Below are 14,489 nucleotides of genomic sequence, written 5' to 3' on the forward strand. Positions count from 1 at the left end.
CAAGCTCTTCATAAATATAGGTCTATACTGTATCCTATAGGATTCCCTTAGGCTTCTCCCTGTCAAGATCAACCTAAACCTCTGCTGTCGCCGCCTAACTGGAGAGATAATGAGAAAAAACAACTTGAATCACCAGGAAGTTTGGAACTCCTTGTTAAGATTACACATCTGATGATTATTTGTTTTGGATTATGTCACTGGTTAGCGTTGCCCATGACTAGGAACTCCCACAAACCACCCTAATTATGTCCGAGGTAACAGGAAGTTATTTGATGTCAGCGTCGGGGCTATCTTCTCATACATCTAGACTTTTGTAATAAAGGTCACTTAAGAGTTTGTTTTGTTATGCTTTCGGTTACAGTGTCCATTCTAACAGTTCATGCACACAGCTTTGAAGGATAAAGATTTCATTAGCTAGTGAACTTTAACTGCCGGCCAGTCTCGTGTTTATTAATGAAGATTATTTTCAGGACAGTTCCCGCTTATTAAACCCAAAGACACTGAAGATTGTCAGGAAAGGCCGGTCACAGAGAGGGACTGACACGAAGCATAAGCACTCAGTCCTGTGTTCAGTGTCCCTTTCAGCTCCGGAGGACAGTGTACACGAGGAAGAAATACAGTAGTACAATAAGCCATTATGTTGGTTCATCTTTCGAAATGATTCCATGAGGCCGCTGTTCAAATGCAGGATATAGCAGATGTCAGATAGATAGAACGTTATTAGAGTGAAAATGTCCTTCAAAAAATTTTTGCCAGTGTAAGAACCAAAATAAATAGATAAATACACAAATTCTCAGGTTAAGAACCGCCATGAATACCTGAATTACACAACAACAGCGATCTGAGTTATCAGTAGGAACCAGTCATCAGATTTGAAGATTGTGTGAAAATATAATAACGGCTATAACAGTATATAATGAGTTAGCTGATTTTTTTGTTTTTTTGTTCCATCTTATAGCGCATTACTTATTTCAAAATTGTACATGGCGACAATAATGCAGAATATCCCTGAATTACCATACTTCCAGGCCCTTTGCGTTTAATTCAGTTCCGGGTGAGTTTACTGTTTGAATATAATCTAATTTAATACATATTGCTTTTGCAAAAGGCAAGCAGCTGATATATTTACAGTAGATGGCTGCTTCTCCAAACAGGTAAACAACAACCTCTCAAGGTCTACTTTGCCTTGTGAAATTCTGGTCATCAGGAGAAAAAGTAATCACTTTGATTGTTTTAATGGCGTTTCTGCTTCACAGGGTAGGGCGCATTGGAAAATTATGGGGCAGACATGAGAATAATAGAAAGAATTCTGTTTAATTTTCATCACATTATTCATACATTTTGTTGTTTTTGCAGCACAAAGTTTGAGTCTGAGTGTCATCGGCAGTGCTTTCATGTAAATTTTCTCTCTGACTTATGTGTTTTCAAAGCTTATTGCAGTTCTTTTGTCTTATTGCAGTGTGCTTTTCTTTGATTTATCAAGAATATATTAACCGACAAACTACAAAGTTTATTATGCAACGCAATTTGCATATCTGGGATGACTGTGCGTAGTGCGTACTGGAGAATTGTGAATTTTGTAAAGCGTTAAGACATTACAGTCATATCCTCACAATTAAATTCCACTGAAAATTAATTTAATGAATCCAAAACCTTATTTCCAGTGTTTCTTGCCAGCCAAATCAACAAAAGAGGGGTAAAGGAAAAGGAATGTGCATCAAGTGGGTACTTACCTAGGCCTACCGACTTACCACAACATCCCAAGGTTAATGAAAGTATAAAAATATACTAGACATATTTGTGTGATTGAAAAGTTTCAGTGCAGCCCACAGCTGGCAAACATAGCCCCAAACCACTTTAATTGATCTCTTTTTACTCCACAGTGTCTTGGTTTGCATATTTTGGGATTTTGCATGAATGCAAATGTCATTTCTGCCTCTGGAGACAGTAACTGGGCAAAAATCATCTGATGTCGGTGCACCCTTTGTAGGATGAGGACAGCTCAAATTATCGGTGGCCATCTGACTTCCATCTGGGTCTGTTTGCACTAATTCTCCACGCTCAGCTAGAGGGGACCCCTATGGTGCCCCTAATGTTGAAGGCCCTTGAGGGGAATATAATATTGTGAAGATTTCAGAGAGCAAGTGTGCCACCCACCAGTTAGACACCCACTCGTATTTTCTTGAGAAAGTGTCCGTGGGGTTTGTTTAAATTTCAAGGCCTTAAAAAACACACACACACACACACGCATACACAACATGGTGTGGACCCTGCTTTAGGCAGTTTACCTCCGATGGTTCTCAGTTTGTTGGAAAGAAATGAACACATGTAACCCTTAGATCAGCAGGTCTATGTGAGAGGTTTAGGATATTCAGGATGAACAGAAGCTGACCATGTTGATGCAGCGACAGCAAACTGTATATTAACTGTACACAGAAACCAGGGCAGATTTCCATTCCTCATTTCAGTTCTGAAATTGTTCTTTGCCTGGGAAGTTACCAACTTTCAGCTCGCAAAAAACTATATCTGAAAGTGTAAGTGTAAGTGTGACAATAATTTCAGTTCTACATCCCGCTTCGGCAGCCAGCACATATAGCAAGTCCACGTTCCAGTGAAAATACACAATTGTTTGAGTTCTCATGGCTTACGCGATCTGTATTTGTTGTAGACTTGTTTGAGGGTTTTATTCCAAAAAATTGAGTCCAGCCTTGTGTGAAGCAGACTGTATCTAATGTGTCCTGTAGTGCTGCAGTCAATCTGCTGGTGTGTTATGGCCATGAAAGTGTTGTGCTTGTGCCTAGGAAGCTGATACACTGGTACGTAACCTCAGTGGGATTACTTGCAGTATACCCAAATAAGGCAAGAGCTCCCCGTTTGTCCATCTGACGTTCTCAGACATGAAGCGCAGTAACTAGAAGGGCCAGACAGCCTGCAGATCTCTCCAGATTCTCGGAACAGTGGAAAGTTGCTCAGCCACTCGTGAAGTCTGCCTTTTATCTCACTTTAGTTGGACTAATGTTTAGCGGGGGATGGGCTGTAGGAGGAGAGAGCCATTAGGAGGAAGTGGTCGGAGAAAATAAGAGGTAGTGGGAGTGACGGGGGCTGTGGCTTTTAAGAAACCATTTTATAAACATAGAGAGGAGTCGGTGCAATAACACTGAGCACTGTGATGGGGGAGTGAGAGAAAGAGAAGGCAGCAAAATGTGCTATTTCATTACAGTAGATACATGTGATGGTTGGGACACAATGGTTATTTAGTCTGGCCCGTAAAAAGGAGACTGACTGATGTTCACTCCTCAGCACTAAGAATAGAAATAGTTCCTTTTCATTGCAGGTTGGCTTGTGAAGACACCAATGAAGTATAGTAAAATACTATTTTTGCAGACCAGTGGCTGTCAAGTCATGTAAAATAAATCAAGATCGGCCGGAGTCCGACTTCAAGGCTGGAATGTCCCTCACATGGGTAAGGGCCAAGTAAAGATGTGCAAATGATTCACAGAGCCTAGTGTAGAGTTAGCGGTGGACTCAGAAACTCAGTGGGAGATCTGTATAAAAGGCTTGAGTTCTACCAGTTTGTTCATGTGTGATCTCACCAAGGGAATGACCACAAACAAGCTGCTGTACTTTTATTTTATGCCTTTGTGTTGGCCAGGAATGAAAGCATAGCTTGTAGCAACAAACCCACACTGTTCTTTGCAGTCAACTCCAGCTTCAACAACATATCCACTGTGGAACCAGGGTGCCTTCAAGCAACACTCTGCAGCACCCCTACTGATATCAATCCTCTATAGCCAACAGGTTAGGGCGGAGTGCATTACATGTAACAGGGTTACGGTAATATGATTACAAAAAAGGTGAATGCAATATATCAGATACTCTAACTTTAAAGCAATCAGATAATAAATGCATAAAAAAACCCCATATTTGCTGCTTGATGAAGCAGAAGCATCTTTGAAGGAAAAACAGGACTGTAAACAGGCTGTATTATTGAAGACGGTGACACAAAATCTTTGCATATTTTCAAATATTCGCTATTTGCAAATTTGAAATACAGCATTGCATTCATTAATGCGGTTTTCAAAAAGATAATTGTTTGGTTCAATATTCCACCTTTAAGTAATGACCCCTCCATAGAAAAATGATTATCTTTTCAATTTCAAGTCTAAACACCTTTAATATCACACCTGCAAACTGACATCTTTGTTTATACCCCCCACCAGTCGGATAACTAGGGGGCAGGCCACTTCTCTAAGCAGTGTCACAATTTACTTTTAATTAATGATTTGCATACTGTACGGGAGATGAATTGGGGTGAGGAGAAGTGAAAGAGTCAGAACACAAGCAATATCCTCCGCTATTCGACTGCTAATTGCTCTTACCTTCGCAGCACCGATTTGCTCCTTCCGAAATTTTTCCAAGGGTGTAATCAAAACATCGTCTGCATTCTGAATCTGAAATGAAAAATAAAGACAGAGTCAGATGCCAGACTGAATGAAATATGTCTTCTAACTCACTGTAACCTTCGGAATAATTAAAAAATTACCATCAGAAGGAAATATATTTATTTATGATATTTTATTATTTTTTATTTTTATTATAATAGCCGTTCAGTTGTATCACAAAGCTCTTGCTTTACAAATGTACCACAAAGTGTATGGCACAGAGGAAATTATAGCACTGAGAATTATCCAGCCCAAGTCAGATACGGACGCATTGAGTCCAAACACAAGTGGAGGATAGAGAATTCACATCCATTAATATCTCTTAAACCAGTGACAATGAACAATGCATTACTGTGAGGTACTAAAATGAGTACAGCAGAGATAAGAGATAGAGCACTCAACAATGGTCCTGCTAGATAGAAGAAAATGAAGCCTTTTTATGTGAGCTGTGAAGCACCAGCATTGTCAAAGCTGGCTGAAATATGACAACACAGCAGATGAGGAAGCTCTACAACTGCAGCCCGCAATGCATTTAAATTTGTGAGGTATGGCTCCACACATTGGTGACCTCTCCTGCATCATGACCGGAGTAAAAGGTCTCTCCTGGAGGCTCCACTTTCTCATTCCAGACAGAAACAGATAAGGTGAGATATATTGTGCCAATTACAGTCTACGCTCAATCGTTACAGGTAAGCATTTCGGAAAGGTGCCGTTAAGGTGCTCCCTGAATTTCCCGCGGATGGGCTTTCATTCCCCGAGATCAGATGACATCGGACTGGCGGGGCCGCTCGGCGGGAGGCGCTGTCACAAATGACATGGCTCTTAGGTTGATTTAAGGTGTTATTCTGTGTGGTGAGTGTATGTGATAAACCAAGGGCTGAGCTCTATAATACAGCTATGATACCAGCACTAATTTAGAGGTGTCGGCTCAGATGGACTGTCGGCTCCCCAGCTACAGTCCTCTGAACACACACGGACTCTCAATGGAGTACTTGTTTTGAACCATTAATAACAGTGCATGTTCATTCTCCCAAAATAACCCTGTCAGCTCCATCACCCAACCAGAACGAGTGACTTCAAAAGGAAGCTACAATCTCTCTGAGCCCGCAGTTTCTCTTTCTCCTTTTATATGCAGCGATGTGGGATGTTGTAAGCTAATAGTGTAAATGTGTAGCTTCGTCGTAATACGTACTTTAGTTACACTTTGATATTTGTGGTCCTTCAAATATAGACAGACGCTTCACACTTGAAAGTATAATCTTGTTCAAATTATGGTGGTTACACTATATTACAGTTCCAAATATTTGCTGTCTAATACTTTGTCATCAATTACTGCTCTCTACATAATATTTCAATAGTTTAATAAAACTGAGATTTCAGACATTATGAGTCGTGAACCACGGTTTTGCGCCATCACTGACAGGTGCAATGTTGCATAATGATCATTTGCACATGTAGAAAAAGCAAAGAATTGAATTGATTTAGCAAAAAACCTGGCGTAGACGCCCCGGACGCAACAGTTTTTGCTTCATTTTCGGAATTCAAAAAAGTGCTATGAAGTGCATAAATTCTACAATTACAAGTTTTCACACAATAAAACAAAACTTAAGTGAAAACAAAAGTAAGTCAGCAAAGGGAAGTGGGTCTGAAAAGATTTAGATACATTTGACAATTATGGAGTACATAATCATGGGATTAATGGAAAAATAATCTCAACTCGGCTTACACCATATACAATTTTAGATAAGGGCAAGACTTTGATCACATGTACGCAAGATGACATTAAGCCTCACAAAAGAGGGTGCATAAGATTCTTTAAGAGTTGAAGACAAAATATTAGAAAATAATTAGGAGTTATGTTTAAATTGGGAAGCTACCAGATGTGCCAGTGAGCTTAGAAACACCATGTTCCCCCTTTATTTACAATCAGTTGTTTATCATAAAATTGAACGTACGCAGAAATCCCTTCACATACAACATGACCACTCAGAACCTGTATTACAGACTGTCACTAGACAGGGTTTGAAAGCATTGAAAAACAAGAAAAGAGTACTTCTGTAAGATAAACCAAGACAATTTAGTTACAAGTGAAATTCCATTAAGAGCGTAGAGGACATCTGATAGTCATCAGATCTAACTGTTATAATCCTCCAGTCATATTGAAGTCATCGTGTTATCTACCGTGTCAACAGTGAGAATTATACCACTCTGCTAGTGTGATAATGTCATTTCCTCTGTCTTATCTCTCATCCTTTCAGTCTAATTGAGCCTGCAGTATCACCAGGCCTTAAATGCAGATTTCCAATACCATTACCTTTTAAAAAAATCCTTTTCAGTTAAGTTGACAGGAGAATTATATATACAGCACTATAAACTTTTGAGATTAGGGTCTAATATTTAGAATTGAATGAAATCAAGAAAAAAAAAAAAAGACTTGTTCTATTATGGATTTCTATAGGGTTGGCTGTTGAGTTGAATTGTTTCTGAATGTTACTGGTACCTGAGACCTGAGTGTGTAAATCGTTTTGGATGTTTTAGGACCCCGATCAGGCTTAAAATTTACACTCTGACAGGGAATGAGTACAAAAAATACAATCCATTTTTCATTTCAAAAGAATTAACAGTGGAGTAGAGGTAGTGCCAATTAGCGTACATTACATCCAAACCAATGCAGCGTATAGAGATTTTTATCGGCACGTCTTGATTAGAAATGCTCAGGATCTCAGATCAGTTTCGATTATTAATATCCAGTAAGCTGATTCAGATATTTATACTGGAAAGAGGCCAACTTATTTAAGAACTAATGGATTACTTTCAAACTGGCATTGTGCTGAATGCCCTCAGCAACAGCATCTCTCAACAGGATTAAATCCACATGAGCGAGCACAGTGTGATGCTTGAAAGGATGCAATAGCGCTAAGCAATTCCATTACTGGATAGGGGGAGGAATGTCAATGTGCTATATTTCCCTTGCTCCTGCTTTTACTAGTCCAAATATCAGGCAGATCAAAAGTGTTGCTCTGGGGTTAATTTGCGGAGACAGATCAGAATGCCATTAAGACCAGACCAAATTGAATAGTGCAGAGTGTACCAATTGAAATTTCCCTTTGACAGCTGTCAAAAAAAACATCTTTAGAATTAGTCTGAATGTGAATATCGTTTCGGAAACACAACTAGTCCTCTCTCGCTCATTCATCTGTCTACCGATAAAAAAATACCCTGAAAGATATTACACCTTTCACAGCTTTTCCAACATATATACACCGGTTAGCCACAAAATTAATACTGGTTACTGGTTTTTTTTAATGTTGTGGCTGATCGGTGTATAAGCATAAATCCAAGAGAAGCCTATAGACTACAACAATCCCCCAGGTCAGCCCTCGTTAGTATGGCACTCATCAGGCGTATCTCACTGGCTCATGCTAGGGCATATTTTTGGACCAAACCAAGTGGTTTGTCCTGCAAATATTTATACAGTGTGTTGTGTTACAGATCTATTGGAATGGCTTTAAGTGTATGTACTGCAGGTGTTCCCGGGGAACTGTGTGAGAATTTCTGCTCTTGCAGTACAGTATATGCTCGTAGGCTCTAATCATCGTATCATTTAACCGTGAACTGCTCTGACTCGCTGATTACAGTATGTAAGTCTTCAACTTGGTAGTAAATAACTTTTATAGGCTTTTTGCCCATTCCGTGTTGACAATCTCCTCACAATGAAAAGCCAACTTAATACACCTGAAGTCCTGCTGCTCTGCTGCAAATCAAGTGAATCTCTTTTTTTTTTTTTTTTTAAACCCACACAAACAAACCCCCACACACACACACACGTACATATACACCAGTCCTGCCATATTTTGCTGGTTGAAGGGGTGTGATAAAAGCTTGCTCGGTCACCGTGCTCCTCAGCATTCAAATGAAAAAGCATATTTTTTTGTTTGCTGTTGAGCAATTTCACTCTCAGAATATCCAAGCAAACTTGGCTCCGGGCAGAGAGGAGAGTTCTGGAAAAAGGAAACTGGGCTTTGACAAGTGGGTGTTTTATTGGTCTGTGCTCGCCAGTTAAAATCTGCCAACTATGACAATTTAGTAAAAGCCTCTGAGAGAAACAGGTGAAAAATTCCGTGACCTTTTTTTTTTCGGGATCGGATCTAATGCAGGCTTTTTGCCAGTATTGATTTGTTTAAGAGTCTTTTGGTTTGTACAAACCGATTGAGTAAATGAAGAGATGAGGAGTCCAGAGATGAAAAAAACACTGACGTTCAGCCTCAGCAGACACATCTAGAATTTTTTCAAAGTATAAGTCTGACATTTAACAAGCTATTGATTTCAGAACAGCAGTAAAACCATAGGTAAATAAGACTGTAAGTTGGTTTCTAATGATCCTAAAAGCACCTGTCGTGAAATTCTGTCCATGTGTTTAAAACACAGGTGCTCTTTTCACCTTGAAACCTTGAAGATGACTAATAAACAGTGATAAATATTTATTTATTGGTTTAATTATGCATACTGAAACTGTCCTTCATTCTTGGAAATGATTAGATTTTCCCGTTAGGTCCTCATCTAAGTTTAGTGTTGTGTGTGTGTGTGTGTGTGTGTGTGTGTGTGTGTGTGTGTGTGTGTGAATGATCGACTTAAGCCTTTGAGGCTGAAATGCAGCTGATTCGAATGTATAATTGTCTCAATTTCTTAACTGTAAAATCTGGCAGGTTCACCCGCGCGGCCGAGAATTTTAATAAGTACTACTGGTGGACCGTCCGAGCGGGATAACATGCATGTGTTTTCCTAATGTGAAAAAGACTGCCATCTGCACTTCTTTGTCCTGAGTCGTGTTATAGCTGATGATAGCCAACAGCATCAAATAAACATTTCTGCAACGCTCACACCAACAACCATAGTGACAGAAGCAGCAACCAAAAGGAATTAGCCTAACTCATTAAAGCAGTTGTAAGCAAAGCCCCCACAACCTAATTAATTAATGTGTTTAATGCATAATAAACATTATTGCCTCCATCATTATGACAGAATAAAATGTCCCATTTCATGCTGATGGTGTGATGTGACCTTTATTAAATGACAGAGTGCTATAGCTGTGTGTTTCAGTCACTTCCGTCTGCAGATTGTTTTGGAGGGGGGGGAAGTGTGCTTGTGTTTGTGTGTGTGTGTGTGTGTGTGTGTGTGGCAGGGAGGGGGTAACAGTCTCATTGCGAAGCTAAATCTTTATCTGGTGCAGAACCGGTACCTGCAGCAAGCTGAAAACTCCCCCTTCTCCCAACTTTTATTAGCTATGAAATAAAAACAAACCTTCTGCCCGACAAGGGTAACACAACAATGTGATAGTAGATGTGACATAGATGTGCCCTGCACATTTCATCGGAGAGTAAGCTGTTAAGCAAGGATATAAAGCAGCCGCTGAAATGGAGAGAGTCGCAGGTTTGAGGGTCCCATGAGTATCTTCTGTTATTTGTTTTAGGTACAGTTTGGCTGCCTGTGATATATTGTAATGCTTGTTAATACCAGAGTCTGAGTGCTGAAGTAGAGTAGTTGACAATGTATGTTTATCCTTGTGCATTAAAAGACTGTCTCCAATTGAAGAGCTGTGGTATTCAAAAGAGCAAGACTGTGTGAGAATGGAAGTATTTTCACGTAGACATCTGTCGTTTGAATTATGAAAAGTCGTAATTGTGTGTGTGTGTGTGTGTGTGTGTATGTCAACTGATCATAGCTAAAAATAAAAAAACAGATTTCTATTAAAGGCATCAAGAAATTTTGCTGATCGGGTGACACCTTTGTTTAATGCAGGGATTACAAAATACCACATTTATTAAAATACCACTTGCAAAATAATTCGTTGACATCTCAACTACACTGCTATGTAATTCTCTGCTTATGAATGTCAACAACATTACAAAGTCATTCACACAATTATATTGTCCCGTAGTGAAACTTTTTGTTATTCTGAGCAGATAAGCATGAAAGCATTGAATTTGAACTCAGCAGGGGGAAATGACATCCGGGTAAATTAAAAATAATTCTATTATTTACTCCTGGTAACTGTGTGTCAAAAAAAAAAAAAGAAAGTTGCTTTCAGTCAGATGTGTGAGTGGGCCAGATTATCCGGAGAGAGCCAGCGCAGAAGTGAAGCCTCCCCACACCGCAGTTCCAATGCACTGAAACTAAACATTCACAACACCAACCCAACTGCTGCCATAAAAAATTCAATTGGATCCTAAAAAAATGAATCTAGCTGTCAGTAAGTTAGTAAAGCTGGCAGGCAGAGTTTACCGAGAGCCCTGAGTAAGCGAGATAATTTGTCTGCTGAAGTAACATAGATGTTTAAGTACCATATGTCATGTATTAATTAATGTACGCCTGGTGAACCTTCAGGTTGATATATCGGGTCATAAAAATTCTTGCCATGGAGATGTATTTCAGCACGCCTGACTCTGTGGGTTCCTCCTTAGCACAGACGGGCGACAGGAAATACATTATGTCAGCAAACAGCTCTTCTGGCGACTGTCTAAATGCCTCCTTTGCTCTCCGCGCTTTCCGCGAAACAGCTGTCTTCAGACTGGCTGTTTGCATCGGAGGAGAAAACGCTCTCCACCGGAGGAATCTGTGACCTTGCTTTACCGGGGTGACACATAACAAGCAGGAAGCATAAAGACAACGAGAGCAGCGAGGAGGAAAGGGATCACTCCAGTTCAGCATGAACAGGCTTTAAAACAGTGGCATTCATCAGCTCCACTGTGATTTGTTCTCCCGGTTTGTCTCAGCAAACACGTGATCTGGACATACAAATGGAAAACGCCGAGTCAATATGGCTTGCTTTGTTGAAATAACTTGGTTCTACCAGGAAATCTGTAGAATAAAAGGTGTTTTGTTCTTTGCCTGAGGTGTTTATCATCTTTAACAGAATCTTTGCTGCAGTGACGTGAGACTAAAGTGAGTTAGATTGACATATATGGAGATAAGATAAGTAGATAAAATCCCTTTCATTACATCTCAGAAAGCAGCTACTGAAAGAAACCCAGAGGTTAAAAAATCCTAAACTGAACCTTATTTCATGTTACAAAAAAAATATACAAATCTGTTCTTTTCATATGGTCACATTTATGTATTGTAAGGCTGAATTTCAGTTAAAATCTTCCATGTCTGCCAGAACTTCTTTGAAAAAACAAAACTGTAATCATGGTTTATATACACCATGTGTTAAAGAAAATGGTTTAATATTGTGATTTTCAGTACATGTATATCTATGATTGAGGTGAATAATGATATACACAGTGACATCCTGGCTCCTGCTAACTGAGGTCCATTTTGGCTATGGGGGAGGTGGTGGTGTGGGTGGGTAGCACGAAGGTTTGATACTGTTCGTTCCAAATACTTTTTCAGGCTTTCATTAAACAAGCCACCATCAATGTTGCTTAGAACAATGACTGCCTTTATTTCACACTGTTGTTTCAGGGTCAACGGGACATTCCTCAGTTCACAGGCCGCCACACAAGGTACCCGCAGAGCGGAGTTGCTGTACTGGTTAAATGCTGAAAAAACAGCAGCAGCAGCAGCATATGCCTCGTCCCAGACCCAGGCAGACACACACTTTATACCAATGGGTTTCAGTTCTGTGGCATAGACAAATTATGTGAATTGTATGTGTTTAAAAGGCTGTTGAAGAAAATGTGAACCAAAGGAAAACTCTCAGCATGGGGGGGGGGGGGTGCAACACAATGCTGCAAATCAGCACTTACGGAACCATGAGAGTTTTTGCTGTTCATCTCATAGAAGAACAGGATAAGGAGAACAGAATTAGCAAATGGATTTTGCACCTATTACTGAGAGGAAAATAATGGCGCTACAACCTGTGGAATATTGCCAAGCTGTCCAACATTTGAGAGATAGCTCTAAGTAACAAGAGTTTGTCATGCTTTACGAGCTTGTTTTTTCTAATTCAAAACTAAAGTGAGGACAAATTAGAGCCTTAATAGTGACTTCACGTCATTCATATTTATTGCATGAATTTATGAGCCGAGAGCTCACAGTACCCTATTATCCCACTAGAACACTGCACTCTCAGAACTCGGGCTTACGCGTGGTTCCAAGAATCCCCAAAAGTAGAAGGGGAGGCAGAGCCGTCGGCTCTCAGGCTCCTCTACCGTGGAACCGTCTTCCAGTTTGGGTCCGGGAGGCAGACGCCACGTTTAAGAGCAGGGCTTAATACCTTCCCATTTGGAAAAGCTTATAGTTCGGGCTGGCGCAGGCTTGTCTTGAACCATCCCCTAGTTATGCTGCTATAGGCCTAGACTGCCAGGGGACTTCCCATGATGCACAGAGCCCCTCTGTCCTCCTCTCTCCTCTCTCCCTCAACATCCATACGAATCCATATTCCTTTACTGCTTGTTACCAACTTGACTTCTTCTCTCTCCCGTGGTTTTGTGCTTTCTCGTCTCCCTCCTCTCTCCTCCTGTCGCTTTCTGCCGGTATCTCTGCTTCTGGAGCTGCGGAGTCACCGGATCTGTGACTGCGAACCACCCACGGCCCCCGTGATCCTGCTCAACACCCAGCGCTTCATTTATTATTATCATCATTATTATTATATTTAGTCTGTTTGTTATTATTATTATTAGTCTTACGCCCCCATTAATAGAATTATTAGCTTCATTATTAGTCTTATTATTATAGGTCTATGTGGAATCTGCATTGCGCTATGTGCACTGAACTCAAAATACGTCTTTACTTCTTTCTCCGTCAATCATACATGACCAGGGACGTTGAACAGTTTTAAGAGGCATTCTCATATTTAGAAATGATCCCTGAACTCGCAATAAGGAGTAACTGGGCTAGGCTTTCATTATAATTCTGTTTCTGATAAAAAAAATAAAAAGTAAAAATACCCTCAGACAGCACACCCTGGCTTAAACTAACATGGAAACACGGTGCACTGAAACAAGGTCACATTACAGGAGGAGCCGTGGGGATACCCTCAGTCTCACCATTTAAAGGTACCTATAGGCTGACACTATACATGGGATTTCTGACCATTTTCTTTCAGAATTTGAAAATACAAGACTTCTTTAATACGTTTTCATGCTCTCACTTGTTAAATTATGCTTTATTTCATTTGTATATAGCTGTATTTAAAGCACAACTGATATTTAAAATAAAAGTTATTCAATGCAATTGTTCAAGACTCAGATTTCCACTATTTGTACTAAATGAGGTGGAATATGTATAAAAAATAAAATAAAAAATACACCTGATTTTTTTTTTCTTCACTTTCATAAAAAAAAACCCCAAAACACAACCACCACTACCACTACTACCATTACTACTACCACCACTACCACCACTACTACTACTACCACTACCACTACTACTACCACCACCACCACCAACAGGAAAACACAATGTCTTTTACACAATAAAGGGCTCCCTCCCAGCCGGACATGATCATCACTCCAAAAGCCACAAAATCAGGGCACTGCCCACTCCTAAATGCCATCCGTGCTCAGTAGTGCCGAACCTCTCTCAAACCATGCAGAACCCGAACCACTTTCACTCTTTCTATGCCGTCGAGAGGGTTATCTGCAGGGGAATTACAGCGGAAATCTTTTTAAAAAGGCAGAATTGGGCAAGTCTTCACATGGAATAAAACACTCGGGTTTGTTGGTAAGCGCCAATCAGAAAGTGCACAAGCAAAAAGATCTCAGGCCTGGCCACATGCCAAGCCAACAGACAATAAAAAGCTTCATGCTTGACAGGGCTTGCAGAAATTGGGCTACTGGTAGGAGTCTCTGCCGTGCAGCAGAGGCACCTTAGATATACAGTGTGCTAGTTAACATTCCACAAAGGACGGGGGGGGCTTGGTTTGAGACACACAGGTTTCCTCGCCATCTGTTCTGAAACGTCTGAGTTTTACTAACTCTTATCAGTCTGTGTCTTTCTATTTTTAGTTCACAGATTCAGTCCAGATGTGAAATGGGTGTAAGGGGGATGGGAGAATCTGGGTTTTGTTTCCGGAACTGCCGCTGAAAGTTTACACCCACTCGA

General features: G+C 40.3%; 1 protein-coding gene across 5 annotated transcripts in view; it reads right to left on the bottom strand.

Moving 5' to 3' along the window:
- The window catches only part of LOC120791790 (rho GTPase-activating protein 42), a 61,162-nt gene that overhangs the window by 18,555 nt on the left and 28,118 nt on the right, over positions 1–14,489 (bottom strand). For all 5 annotated transcript variants that reach the window (XM_040130503.1, XM_040130504.1, XM_040130502.1 and 2 more), the window contains exon 4: positions 4,380–4,451. In XM_040130503.1, the coding sequence (XP_039986437.1) occupies positions 4,380–4,451 (72 nt within the window). The remainder of the gene's footprint in view (positions 1–4,379; positions 4,452–14,489) is intronic.

The sequence above is a fragment of the Xiphias gladius genome, chromosome 7, assembly GCF_016859285.1.
Source record: "Xiphias gladius isolate SHS-SW01 ecotype Sanya breed wild chromosome 7, ASM1685928v1, whole genome shotgun sequence".
NCBI classification, from domain to species: Eukaryota; Metazoa; Chordata; class Actinopteri; order Istiophoriformes; family Xiphiidae; genus Xiphias; species Xiphias gladius.